This window comes from Heteronotia binoei, chromosome 5 (assembly GCF_032191835.1).
Source record: "Heteronotia binoei isolate CCM8104 ecotype False Entrance Well chromosome 5, APGP_CSIRO_Hbin_v1, whole genome shotgun sequence".
NCBI classification, from domain to species: Eukaryota; Metazoa; Chordata; class Lepidosauria; order Squamata; family Gekkonidae; genus Heteronotia; species Heteronotia binoei.
The window spans coordinates 165,238,282-165,252,703 of record NC_083227.1 but is presented as its reverse complement, the minus strand read 5'-3'; the positions used below and the strand labels follow the sequence as shown (position 1 = coordinate 165,252,703).

The 14,422-nt window shown below is 44.8% G+C and overlaps 1 protein-coding gene across 2 annotated transcripts in view; it reads left to right on the top strand.

The window, feature by feature from the left end:
• Positions 1–14,422, top strand: part of GABRA6 (gamma-aminobutyric acid type A receptor subunit alpha6) — an 89,969-nt gene that overhangs the window by 22,337 nt on the left and 53,210 nt on the right. For both annotated transcript variants that reach the window (XM_060238344.1, XM_060238343.1), the window contains 2 exons: positions 3,783–3,935; positions 6,592–6,851. In XM_060238344.1, coding sequence (XP_060094327.1) covers positions 3,783–3,935; positions 6,592–6,851 — 413 coding nt within the window. The remainder of the gene's footprint in view (positions 1–3,782; positions 3,936–6,591; positions 6,852–14,422) is intronic.

Here is a 14,422-nt window from a genome sequence, read left to right as displayed (position 1 = left end):
GATGTCTCACGAAGACAGGGAGAGAGAGATCTCAGATCCTTTCTCATTGCAGGTCTTTGGTGCCTCATCCAATCTGGCCTCGCTTTACACTGGGGTAGCGGAAACCTGTGTTTCTTTCCCCCCTCCCAATCTGCTAGGCAACGGTCAGTTGGCCTGAGAATATAAACCACACAACTGTCCCCTGCAGGAGTGTGTGTGTGTGTGCAGGGGTGGGGGGTGGGAGGGGGGAAGAATAATGTAATATGACCTAGTCTCTACTTCTAGTCCCAACACAGATTGCAGCTGCCTGACTCTTGGAGCCACAAACAAATGTTTGCACCCACCCCCAATAGGTAAACTGTCTATGATGGTGGAATCCGTGCCATTATCCTGCCTAGCATCCATATTCCAAAGATAGAAGGAAAGCATTTGCCTTGGGAGTGCAAATAGAGCAGCAGCACAGAGAACAAAAGAGCAAGCAAGCCAGGCTCATGTCGTTCCCCGAAAGCCTTTCAGAAGCCACCTGGCCAGAGCAGCGATTGATCAAAAGTGAAGGTGTTGTGCATAGAAATGAATGATCCCCTTTGGTGCGAAATTGGTTAACTCTTTTGACTGGAAGATGCCCCTGGCAAGTAGAATATCTGCTGAGTCAATCCCTTGTTTTGCTGTTGTTCCCACTGCCTTCACTGGAGGCAGGCATAAAGCAAAGCACAGTAATAATGGCCATTTCTAAAGTTACTGAACATCAGTATTTTTAATGATTGGGACTAATGATAAAAAAGGATTGGATAGATTTGACTAGTTAATATCCAAATGCACATTCCTAGATGGCCACTCTCTTTATTTTTATTCCGTTTCCTTCATTTATACCCTCCTTTTATCCCCAGTGAGGACCCCAAGCAGCTTATGTTGTTCTCCTTTCTTTTATTTTATCACCACAACGACCCTGTGAGGTAGATTAGACTGTCTAAGGTCACCCAGCAAACTTTCCTGATAGAGCGGGGCTTTGAACCTGGGTCTCCTAGCATAGCCAGCCCTTCCACTAGGCAAATTAGATATTTGTCTAGGGTGCCAGCCTTGGAGGGACACCCTCCAGGTGACTTTTATGAGGAGTCCCTATGCCTGGCCTTTGCCCTGGCCTCCAGGCTCTGAGCAAGCACCGTGCTTCCGGGAACTACCCGGATGCGCCACCGCTTCCTTCCTTCCTCACCTTCCCTCCCATCCTGTCTTTCTGTTCTTCCTTGCTTTCTCTCCCATCCGCTTTCTCCCGGGCATGGTGCTGCTTCCTTCCTTGCTTTCTCTTTCCCCTTTTCTCAGGCACAATGCTTCCCTCCCATCCCCTCTTCTTTCTGTCTTTCCTTGCTTCCCCCTCTTTCTTCTGACACGGTGCTGCTTTCCTCCCCTCTTCTTTCTCTCCTTCCTTCCTTTCTCTTCCTCCCCCCCCCCCCAATTTCTCCTGGGCATGATGGTTCCCTCCCTTCCCCTCGGTGTGTGCGCGCTTTTAAATCTCACTGACTAGAGCTATATGGGCTGGGCAAGCAGGCAGAAAGGAAGAGCATTCGTTTGGAGTAAAACTCCACCCCCTTGGGCTGCTCTCTGTTTTCCTAGGAAGTTGGTGAAAATAAAGATGGTTATATTCACCAAGCCCTGTGAGTCAATTGCCCCAATGAGATCCACAAATGTGTGGACTTGCAAACTCTTTATTTTGGCTGGGGGGTGTGTGTGGGTGTGTGAGTGAGTGAGTGAAAGAGAGAGAGAAGATTTATTTAGTTTAAGGAATGGGAAAGCGTCCTGGCTCTACCCCCAAAGTCCCCAGATATTTTGGAGTTAGACCTGGCAACCCTATGCTCCGTTGTCCACAGGGAAGGTAGTTTGATTCAAATGGTTCAAGATGACTTGGATTGATCAGAAATTAGCAGCATTTACTGTATCTTGTGATCATTGGTAAATTGATAGTGTTCACTGATCAAGATCTAGCAAGTGGGATAGTTCACTTTTTCAGATGCCAGGGGATGAAATCATGAAAACGCTTCACAGTTGTACAGCAATTGTCAAATCGTGATTTCACTTCAAGTACGATTATCCGGGTGTTTTTGAGCCTTAGCGATTGAATCCCCCTGGTTTTTCCCATCTTTTGCCCATCTTGATGTTTTTAATGGCGGGGGGCTGGTTCTGCAGAATTCTCCTGGAGGCTGCCTCTTCCACCATAAGAGCTCCTGGAAGTCATGGTGACAATTCATCTGTTTTTAAACATTGGTTATTGGGGGTGGATCAGAACCTAGCTTTGCCTGGGATGCCAGATAGTCTGGGACCGGCCCTGTTGCCTAGACCCTAGTGTGCCGTTCTAGCCACTTCCCCACACTGGTTATGCAGCCAAACAGCAGTTAATGCTAGGTTATGGAGGAAGAACACAGAGTTAAGGAAAGAAGAAGAAGAAGATATTGGATTTATATCCCGCCCTCCATTACAAAGAGTCTCAGAGCGGCTCACAATCTCCTTTCCCTTCCTCCCCCACAACAGACACCCTGTGAGGTGGGTGGGGTTGAGAGGGCTCTCACAGCAGCTGCCCTTTCAAGGACAACCTCTGCCAGAGCTATGGCTGACCCAAGGCCATTCCAGCAGCTGCAAGTGGAGGACTGGGGAATCAAACCCGGTTCTCCCAGATAAGAGTCCACACACTTAACCACTACACCAAACTGGCTCTCCTACACCAAACTGTGTCATAAGGGAAGTGTGAAACTAACTCCACCACCCACCTTTAGCTATTGTTTGAGCTATGAATTAGAATAAATAAAACTCATTACTAGGTCCCTGTAGACCATGGGACACGGAAAGAATGCAAATTGTGGGGTTACACATGGTTTTTATATCCTGAATATTTCGGCTTTCATTTAAAAAGCAAATTTCTATTCAATTTGGCTGCAAAATTACATATGTAGGTAGAATGAAAGTTAGACCGTTTTCACACACAGCTTACCACGCGGGCGTAATCCTGTTCTTTCCGCAGCGGCTGTCGGATTTCCCATTATCTGCGCCGAAGTTACAGGAAGTGCCGCGGCTTTTGCGTAGCAAACGTAACCTGGGTTTTAGCGGTTTACGTTTGCTGCTCAAAAGCCACGGCACTTCCTGTAACTTCGGTGCAGATAATGGGAAATCCGACAGATGCTGCGGAGAGAAGAAGATATTGAAGATATTGGATTTATATCCCGCCCTCCACTCCGAAGAGTCTCAGAGCAGCTCACAATCTCCTTTACCTTCCTCCCCCACAACAGACACCCTGTGAGGTGGGTGGGGCTGGAGAGGGCTCTCACAGCAGCTGCCCTTTCAAGGACAACCTCTGCCAGAGCTATGGCTGACCCAAGGCCATTCCAGCAGGTGCAAGTGGAGGAGTGGGGAATCAAACCCCGTTCTCCCAGATAAGAGTCTGCACACTTAACCACTACACCAAACTGGAGAGAACAGGAACGTGACCCCGTGGTAAGCTGTGTGCGAAACGGTCTTAGATAAATTTTCCATTCTGATATAATGTTTTACCCCACCCATGCCCCAGTGACTAGGAAGATCAGAATGGGCCGTGCATAACATTGTGCATATTCACAAAGTTATGCACAATAAAGGAGTATATGCAGATTTGTTCAGTTTACATCATTTACTCATGTTGCAGGATGCAGCTTTTCCAAGCATAGAAATGTTAAAGCAGAGTACATATGAAATTTGTCCATTTGTTTAAAACTGTCCAGATATTCTAATACAAAGATAAAGACATGTACAAAGTTAATGCTAATATACTTATTTCCTAACAGGTGAATATGTAACAATGACTGTTTATTTCCACTTACAAAGGAAGATGGGTTACTTCATGATACAGATATATATCCCTTGCATCATGACAGTCATCCTTTCACAGGTGTCTTTCTGGATCAATAAGGAGTCTGTTCCAGCTAGAACTGTTTTTGGTATGCCATATTATGATTTTGGCCCCACACCACATGACATTGTTCTGTCTTCTTCATTTGTCCCTTCGTAAGATTGCAAGGTCCTGCTTTGCATCTGGTGTTGTGGGGGCGATCTTGGATCCTCTTTGGGATCTTCTGCCATGTGTGACATCGCCCAGAAGTGACATCATCACTTTGCTGATGTCAGGGGGGGGCACTCTAGTTCTTGGGCAAAACTCTATGGTTTGTAGCCAATTAGAGTTTTGCCCCAAAACTATAGCATCACTGCATGACATCTGCAACGTGATGATGTCACTTTCAGGTGCCGTTATCATGATGCCTTTCAGACCAGTCGGGGGTGGCAAAAGCAGGAGTTCTCCCCGTGGGGGGGTCTGGCAACCCTATCACACTGCATTGCCTGAATATTCATTTTAAGTGCTCTGTACCCATCACCAAAGGAAAACTGACTTGTTCAGATAAACATTACATGCATTGTGACTAATCTTGTCTTATGTTGTGCTTTGGCTCAACAAAGAAACTGTTCCACTGTGGCTGCTTCCACGCAGAGGCACAAAAACTCACCCCCTCATGGTAGCAGCAGATGGTCCAGGCATGGTGCCCACACACCTCTGTTCCTCCCCCTACTCTTCCCCCTTTCTTATTGTTGTTCAGTCGCACACTTCAGTCCAGCTCTTTGCGACCCCATGGACCAAGTCACGCCAGGCCCTCCTGTCTTCCGCCATCCTTCGAAGTCTGCTCAAATTAATGTTAGTTACATCAGTAACGCTGTCCAGCCATCTCATCTTTTGCCGTCCCCTTCTTCTTTTGCCTTCTGTCTTTCCCAGCATCAGGGTCTTCTCCAGGGAGTGCTCCCTTCTCATTTAGTGACCGAAGTATTTGAGCTTCAGCTTCAGCATCTGACCTTCCAGGGAACAGTCTGGGTTGATTTCCCTTAGGACTGACTGACTTTTTCTATTACACCTGCACAAAAGCACAGACACAATCTCAGTGGGAACCCCCAGTGGCCCACATCTCCCTACTGAGCTTCAATGAAACACTATACCGTGCCTTGGCAGGGAAAGAAAATAAATGTCCTTTAAATGCCTGCAAGGATGGAGAGAAACAAGAAGCTTTGCTCCACCATTCTGAAGGCTGAGCTTAGCTCTGCTCCCTTCCTTGTGATGGCCACATCTCTCTACTTGCATCTCTCTACCTGCAGCATCTCTCTACCTGCAGCTGTCGTGGAATCCCTTTAATTCAGAAAAAATGAAGTGTGTATGTTGTCAAGAGTAAAGGGAGTGAATCAGGAGCCAGATGAGTCATGCTTCCCTTTATTGTGAGGACTTCCTCCCTCCCTGGAGGGATCCAAAATGGTTTGTAACAATATAGCACAAATAAACCAAACGAAACAACGCTATGTCCTAGGCTAGTTCCTCCCAAGGATGAGGCAAAGGGTCAAGAGCCATTTGGCTTGTGCCTCTGGTCATCCCAAACGTTATAGTATCTGCATGGTGAGGGAGAGAAACTCAGCTGAGGTGGAATTTAACTGCTGCCGCCCAGATGTTGTCCTCGTAGGGAAAAATCCCTGTGTAGAAATGGTATTTTTTTTTTAAATTATAACTTTTAAAATTATGACCTTATTTATTCAGTTATTCATTCAGTGTCTTGAAAAATACTATGGAGATCAGTGTTTTTAATTAAAGGAATGATTGAATAGCTCAGAAGGCTTCCATATTAAATAAATATATTGTCTATATAAATATATTTCCCCACCGGGTATGCCCTTCTTGACCATTTTGGTAGATCTGTTAATTATTCCTTATTTAAGTCAGTGTTGTATAGTCTAAGGCTGCAGTTTTATAAACAATGATTTGGGAGTAAAGCCCACTGAATTCAGTTGGCTTTACTTCCCAATAGATACATAGAGGATCAGGCTGTAAGCATGAACCATGTTCTCTTTTGCAAGCTTCATTCTGTTTAAAAATGTGTCAGATTGGCAGCTGTCCTCTTATTCGGAGGTTAAGGCCCATTGAAATTAGCAAGACTTACTACTGAATGATTATGGATAGAACTGGCTCTTGTTGAGATGTGAATCTTGTTGAATAGTGGATATTTATTTCTTGTAAATATATGTAGGATTGCACAACATCGCTACTGTTCTGTGCACAGTTAACAGGCAGCAAGTGCTATTGGACACTGCAAAATTTACCTCTGATTCAATGTATTTTCAATCATGCTGTACATTTGTAGTCCAAAAGAGACTTGTAGAAGTAAGCCCCATGAAAATTAATAGGGTTGCTTCCAAGAAAGCATGGTTAGGGTTAATCTATAAGGAAACCACCAAATGAGAAGGGAGCACTCACTGGAGAAGGTCCTGATGCTGGGAAAGACAGAAGGCCAAAGAAGAAGGGGATGGCAAAAGATGAGATGGCTGGACAGCGTTACTGATGTAACTAACAGGAATTTGAGCAGACTTCAGAGGATGGCAGAAGACAGGAGGGCCTGGCATGCCTTTGTCCATGGGGTCGCAAAGAGTCAGACTTGACTGTGTGACTGAACAACAAAAATAAGAAGAGAAGAGAATGTGGGCGTTATAGATAGTGCTTGCTTCCTTGTATGCCTAAAAGGGATATAAACAAAGGCTCTAATATCTTCCCTTCACTGTTTTTTTTTTCAGGAATTACTACTGTCCTAACCATGACCACGCTGAGTATCAGTGCTCGGCACTCTTTACCCAAGGTGTCTTATGCTACTGCCATGGATTGGTTCATCGCTGTGTGTTTTGCTTTTGTCTTCTCTGCACTTATCGAGTTTGCGGCTGTCAACTACTTTACCAATCTTCAGACTCAGAGAGCAATGAGGAAGGCAGCCAGGGCAGCTGTACTAGCAGCCTCCCTCTCTGCAGCTACTGTACCGGCGGAGGATGAGAGAGTCTTGGTAATTGCTCACATTTCTGATAATAAGCATTGTATAGGAAGAGACAGCCAAAGTAGTGAATGCCAAACAACTGGACGTTGTTAAAGTGATCTTAGTCTGGAAATAGTTACATAATAAGGCCATTGATTCAGGAGTTAAGTAAGTTGTGGATGGCCTTACAAAAAATGAAAGGCCAAGGATTTCTAAAATGGCTAGTTAAAAGCTTGTTCCACGCCCGTTTTATTACAACGTCGTTTTTCAGCCTTTTAGATTTGTGTGGAAGAAAACACTGGAAGAACAGAGTGTTTCACAGACGTAGTCTTGAATATCTGTATCGCAGAAGATTGTTCGAAAGGAACAAGAGTGTGCATTGGCTAGCTATTCTTGGATCAGTCCTCACTGGCGTTCTATGTGGGTCACTGGGGAAAAGGGGAAATTAGACTTTGCATAAACTTGGCATCTTTACGTAAGCTTGGCTGTGCTGTTGGCAGTCCCGAAAAAGACACAGGGGTGCAACTGTCATGACAAAACCACAATTGCAGAATAGTTTAGCAGCAGGATGGAGGCAGTGGGAGAGATCACGCTGTATCTTATGCTTGCTTTCAAACATCTCTTGGTTAGAAACTTCGTATTCCAACGCATTTTGTCATTTATTCCCACCAAGGCATCCCTTCTGTTCCATCACTTTCCTTTAGTTCTCAAAACCTTTTAAAAATCCCTGGGCCAAGAGAGGCTAGATTGAAAACAACGAGGGAGCAAGCCTTTTCAGCAATGGCCCCCTGATGGTGGAATCAACTTCCAGAGGTGGTGCGAGCCCTGCGGGACTTGAATCAGTTCCGCAGGGCTTGCAAAACCATCCTCTTTCAGCTTGCTTTCAAGACAGAACCCGGCTAAATTGACTTTTAGCCATCTAGCCATCTCACACATGACTGTGAACTGTAGCACCTTAACTATTAACTTATAACAGCTGTTTTATCTATTTTAACCTAATCTATAACGGTAATTTAATTGTATTTTAAATTTGTCTTTTGTCTCGATTGTATTTTATTGAAATCATGGTTGTCCCATGTCTGTGAGCCGCCCTGAGCCTGCCTTCGGCGGGGGAGGGCGGGATACAAAAATAAATTTACCTTACCTTACATCAGTAAACAGAACATGGCTCCTACATTTCCTAGATTTTCCTCTTCTGCATAACTAAAATCATAGAATAGAATCATAGAGTTGGAAGGGGACATACAAAGCTGTCTAACCCAACCTCCTACTCAGTGCAGGATCAGCCTAGAGCATCCCTGACAAGTGTTTGTCCAGTCACTGTTTTAAGATTGCCAGTAAGGGAGAGCTCACCACTTCCCTAGGGAGCTGATTCCACTGTTGAACAACTCTTACTGTAAAAAAAGGTTTTTCCTAATATCCAGCTGGTACCTTTCTACCCTTAATTTAAACCCGTTATTGTGAATTCTATCCTCTGCTGCCAACAGCTCCCTACTCTCCTCTAAGTGACTGCCCTACAAATAGTTAAAGAGAGCAATAACATCTCCCTCAACCTCCTTTTCTCCAGACTGAACATTCCCAAGTCCCTCAGCCTTTTCTCACGATCTCTTAGGCCCCTGATTATCCTCGTCACTCTCCTCTGTACCTGCTCTATTCAGTCCACATTCTTTTTGAAGTGAGGCCTCCAGAACGGCACACAATACTCCAGGTGTGTATAGTGTACAACGGGACTATGCATCTTGCGATTTGGATGTTATACCTCTGTTGATTTACCCCAAGATTGTGTGAGGCTTTTTTGTTGCAGCATCACACTGGCTGTTTATATTTAACTTACGGTCCATGTGTACCCCATGATCTTGTTACCCCATGTGTACCCAGTAGCGTATCCCCCATCAAGATGTTGCTCATTGTTGTTACCCAGATGTAGAACTCGGCACTTGTTGTTAAATTGCATCTTGTTCACACTCACTCACTTTTCCAGCGTGTTTGGATCTTGGTGAATTCTGTCTCTATTTTATGGTGTGCTTGCTGCTGCTCCCGATATGATGCCATCTGCACATTTAATGAGTAGCTCTTCCACATCTTCATCCAGATCATTGATAAAATTGATAAAACATTCGTGTTTCATCACCACGTGCCTCATCTGAAGCTGACGGCATGGCTCATCGACCCTGTGAGTTCTCCAGCCGAGTCCAACACGCCTTTCTAAATAGTAGAAAGTTGTCTACCCGTGCTTCCTATGACAGGAAGTGGGGGAAGTTTCTTCAGTTTTTGGCTGACCCTACAGAAGCACCCCAGTGAGTGGGCCTATCGATGATTTTTGACTTTCTGTTATCTTTAGTGGATGCTGGACTTTCCTTTTCTTCTGTTAAAGTTTATTTATCGGCTATATCAGCGTATCATGAGTCCGTTGAGGGGCATTCAGTTTTTGCTCATTCTCATTCGAAGAGGTTTCTAAAAGGACTACTCAGATTGCATCCCCCGTCAAGATCACCCCCACAGTTGTGGGATTTGTCTTTAGTATTAGACAGGTTGACTCGGCATCCCTTTGAACCAATGGGAACTTGTTTCCTACAGCTTCTACCCTGGAAGACTGCATTTTTGGTGGTAATCACGTCGGCACACCGTGTAGGGGAGCTCATGGCTATGAGTTGTGACCACCCATATTTAGTTTTTCATGAGTCTGGAGTGTCGTTGGCTCCTGATGTTTCTTTTCTTCCTAAGGTGGTTTCCCAGTTTCACCTTAAGTTGGATGTTTGGTTACCCACGTTTTATCCCACACCTTCCTCGGATGAGAAACGTCGATGGCACGCTTTGGATGTTAAGCGTGCGTTACTGTTTTATTTGAGTCGTTCTAAAAGTTTTCGTCAGGACCAGCATCTTTTTGTTTCTTATGCTGCTCCTAAGTTGGACTCCAGAATTTCATCTCAGTGGCTTTCAAAGTGGCTCACTGAGACTATGAAACTGTGCTACTTGCTGGCAAAGAAGCCGCTGCCTGGGCCCATTCGTGGGCACTCTACTAGAGCGATGGCGATGTTGATGGCGTTCCTGAAGGGTGTTTCCTTGACGGATGTGTGCCAAGCCACCACCTGGTCCTCTCCGCATGCTTTCATTGAGCACTACGCTCTGAATGTGCATGCTCAGCAGAGGACTCGTTTGGGAGCTGTGGTAATGCAAGCTGTCTCTTCTGGTTTACCATCTTCCCGCCTCCAGGTATGTCTTGCTTGCTAATCTCCCATGAGCGTGAAGCACAGAGACCACGAAGAAGATAGACAGGTTGCTTACCTGTAACTGTAGATCGTCGAGTGGTCATCTGTGCATTCACACTTCGAGTGGTCATCTGTGCATTCACACTTCCTTCCCCACTGCTGACGGTCTCCAGTTTGGTGTAGTGGTTAAGTATGTGGACTCTTATCTGGGAGGACCAGGTTTGATTCCCCACTCCTCCACCTGCACCTGCTGGAATGGCCTTGAGTTAGCCATAGCTCTGGCAGAGGTTGTCCTTGAAAGGGCAGCTGCTGTGAGAGCCCTCTTAGCTCCACCCACCTCACAGGGTGTCTGTTGTGGGGGGAGAAGATATAGGAGATTGTAAGCCGCTCTGAGTCTCTGATTCAGAGAGAAGGGCGGGGTATAAATCTGCAGTCTTCTTCTTCTTCTTCTTCTTCTAAGTTAGGGGCTTCCAGCGGTCAAGAAGGAACTGGCAGGATCCTCGCACGGGCTCCAGTGAGCATGCATACTGGGACACCTGCGCATGCCCACTGGTGCCGAGCACAAAAAATCCCGGGCTTTTAAGGAGGATTGGCACAAGCGCTATATCCCATGAGTGTAAATGCACAGATGACCACTCGAAGATCTACAGTTACAGATAAGTAACCTGTCTGTTTTATTCCATCATAAGCTTCCATGTGCTAGAATTTGCTTCCTTAGATGTTGGACTCTAGACCATGAAAAGACCATGAAAGCATGAACAAGAATTAAATGTTGATAATCTTTTTAGGTGCTGCAGCAGACTTGACATCAGCAATCTTATCCTAGATGTGGTACTGCCTTTGAACTTGAAGGCTTTTAGGATACAGCCCCAGACCCCCCCTTCTGAAGAAATTAAACATTATGTGGCAGGATAAGTCACCAGTTCCCCAGACTTGGTACTAGCCACAGCTTTGCTTATTATGTGATGTGGCAGGACAATGACACTTCTGGTGGTGTCAGCATGTGTGGCCTAATGTACAAATGAGCTCCCGCTGGACTTTTTCTATATAAAAAAAGCCCTGCCTACTATCATCTCTAGATGAGCCTGATTTCTTCTTCAGGAAAAACACTGAAGCAAAGTAGGCATTAACCTTTCTGCTTTCTCTATTTCCTCTGACAGAGTTTCTCCATTTTCCCCAACGGTGGGTCCATCGCCTCTTTTATCTTGTGTTTGCTCCTCAGATGCCCCAAAAAGCAAGCCTCCCTGGCAGCTTTAGCTCAGTGTGAGCTTTGGCCTCTCTGATGGCTGACCTACAGTGCCTAGCAACCTGCAGACTCTATTCTTTAGAGATAAGTCCTTGCCTTCATTTCTTGAACATTTCTTATTGCTTCCTTAGCACATCCCCATTAGCTTCTTGTTTCCTTCTTGTTGGAATAGTAATCGCCTGAGCTTGCAAGAGCTCTTGTTTTAGGAGAGCCCACTCTTCACCTGCTTAATTCCCTTCCAGCAGTCTTGCCCACGGAATGATTCCCATCATGCCTCCGAGTTTATTAAAGTCTGAAATCTAACATACCATGACAGAAATACCCTGAGCAGAAAGTGGCGCGCACACAAGTTTTTAATTTTTAAAACCAAAAGAAAAGGTTTATTGGTTTTTCAAAGGCAGGGGATGGGAATGCATTTACAGAAATAAAACGAAGGAATAAAGTAAATCAGTTGGCAGAACTTAACAGCATACACAATAAACACAGCACTCCTTCTGGGTGCTTATCAAGGCTGGCTGAGCCTTCAAACAAACAAAGCTGGGTTATCCTAAGTTTGGATATCCCAAATAAAAACAAAAAATCAGCTGTGCCCAGTATAAATTTGGCTGGCACTATACTGTCCCACACACTCAAACGCACTTAAGAATTTGAAGAAGAAGATATTGGATTTATATCCCGCCCTCCACTCCGAAGAGTCTCAGAGTGGCTCACAATCTCCTTTACCTTCCTCCCCCACAATAGACACCCTGTGAGGTGGGTGGGGCTGGAGAGGGCTCTCACAGCAGCTGCCCTTTCAAGGACAACCTCTGCCAGAGCTATGGCTGACCCAAGGCCATTCCAGCAGGTGCAAGTGGAGGAGTGGGGAATCAAACCCGGTTCTCCCAGATAAGAGTCCGCACACTTAACCACTACACCAAACTGGCTCTGAGGTACTGGTTATCCCTGAAGGTCCACCTCAGACCCTGCTTCCAGACCCCCTGGACACTGATTCTCTCTCAGGGTACTATCACTAACCCACAACTTCAGAGTCAAGTCCCTTTTTGGTCGGAAGCATTTGCCTGTCCTGAATCTCTCCTCTGATAACCAAACTTCAGCCCCTCAGCTATCAGCGTGTGTATGATCTGATTTTACACAGGAGTCTGACTACTGGCCTGTCAGCACTCCTAAAACAGCTGTCACCAGAGGCTTACTTGGCCTTTAAAAAGAAAAGAAAAATCTCAGAACAGAGCCTTATTTTGTCACTAATTCTGTCCCTCACAGCTCTCAATGCTCAAACAGGTCTTTTCCCTGTCCGTGCAACTCCAGACTGAAGCCAAGGAGCCCTTGGTTTCTGCCCTGCCCCCTGTTTAAGTTTCTTTGGTTGCTAGGAGGCAGTCCAGCCAATCCCCGTGAGCTTGCTATTTAACTCACTCCAAACTTGTCTGCACGGACTGTTTCCAAGTCTGTCACAGTCTGCATTAGAAGCTCAAGCTCTTCCTTCTTATTGCCCAAGCTTTGGACATCGGTACAAAGACACCTGAACCCCCACACCTTTGGCTCCATTAGACCCAGCCCTCCCAGGCAGGCTAAACCTATGTATGATGAAGAGGGAAGGATCCTCTGATCTCTTCTGAATCTGGTCATCCTGTTCTTATAACTACCATTTTAAGAAATGTGTGTATTCACCCTTTAAAAAAAGAGGGCCTATAAAGGCATTGAGAAAAACATGAAAAGGTAGAATAATGTTCAGGCCCCAGTCCTAGTAAATGCATGGTCATTCTTCCCGCTTTTCTTTGATCCTTTACATAGTGCACATGTGTTCTTTCTACACACTGAACACCTGGCATTTACCAAGTTCTATGCTACAGGCACATTTGGAATGCAGCATTAGAGTTCGCTGGCCCCCTTTCAAAAAGTAGCTGAATATAAAGCAGAAAGTGTCATCAAAATGATCCAGAGGCTGGAGCACTTTCATAGGAGCAAAGGCTTAGTGGTTTTAGTGAACTCAGTGGTTTTGAAATAGAAAACAAGTCTACACAATAATGCATGGTGTAGAGAAAGTGGACGGACATAACATTTTCTTCAGTCCTAATGCTAGAACTGATGGTCACTGATTGGCAGTTGACAGATTCAAGACAAAACAAAGCCATGTATATGCCTTGAAAATGTTGAAGAAGTTGAGATGGGGAGTGGATGTAATGTGAACATAAGAACATAAGAGAAGCCATGTTGGATCAGGCCAACGGCCCATCCAGTCCAACACTCTGTGTCACACAGTGGCAAAAATTTTTATTTATACACACACACTGTGGCTAATAGCCACTGATGGACCTGTGCTCCATATTTTTATCTAAACCCCTCTTGATTTTTTTATAGTATTTTTCTTTATTATACACCAAAGTGAAAACCACAAAAATACAAAGAATATAAAAACAAACAAACAAACAAACAAAAAGCACATACAATCCTTACATCCAACACATTGCCTCAATGTAATTCCACCTCCCTCCACCATACAAACATACTCCCAACCATTCCGGGAGTGTTCAGAGATTTTCCTTTATATTTCTATTATTCCAATATTAATCCTTTACTCTTTACCCAACTATATATTTGACCCCAGGTTTCTTTACATTTTTGGATGTTACCATCATGTAGCCTTGTGGTCATTAAGTCTAATTCCGCAGCTTCTACAAGTTTGACAATAAATTCTTCCCTGGTAGGTATTTTGGGCACCTTCCAGTATTTGGCGTATAGTATTCTCGCAACGGTGACAATATACATTAACACTTTTGTTGTTTTGGATGTTAAGTTCTCTCTACAAATGTTTAAAAGATATAATTCTGGAGAGTAATGTAGATTAATTTTTAGAATTTTTTTGATCCAAGTATGAATCAAGGCCCAGTACTTTTTAGCGTGCTCACACTGCCACCAAATATGGAACAACGACCCTTTAGTCTTTTTACACTTCCAACACTTGTTGGAATAACTAGGATATATCTTAGATAGGCGATCTGGTGTCAAAACCCCTCTTGAAGGTGGCTATGCTTGTGGCCGCCACCACCTCCTGTGGCAGTGAATTCCACATGTTAATCACCCTTTGGGTGAAGAAGTACTTCCTTTTATCCGTTTTAACCTGGCTGCTCAGCAATTTCATCGGATGCCCA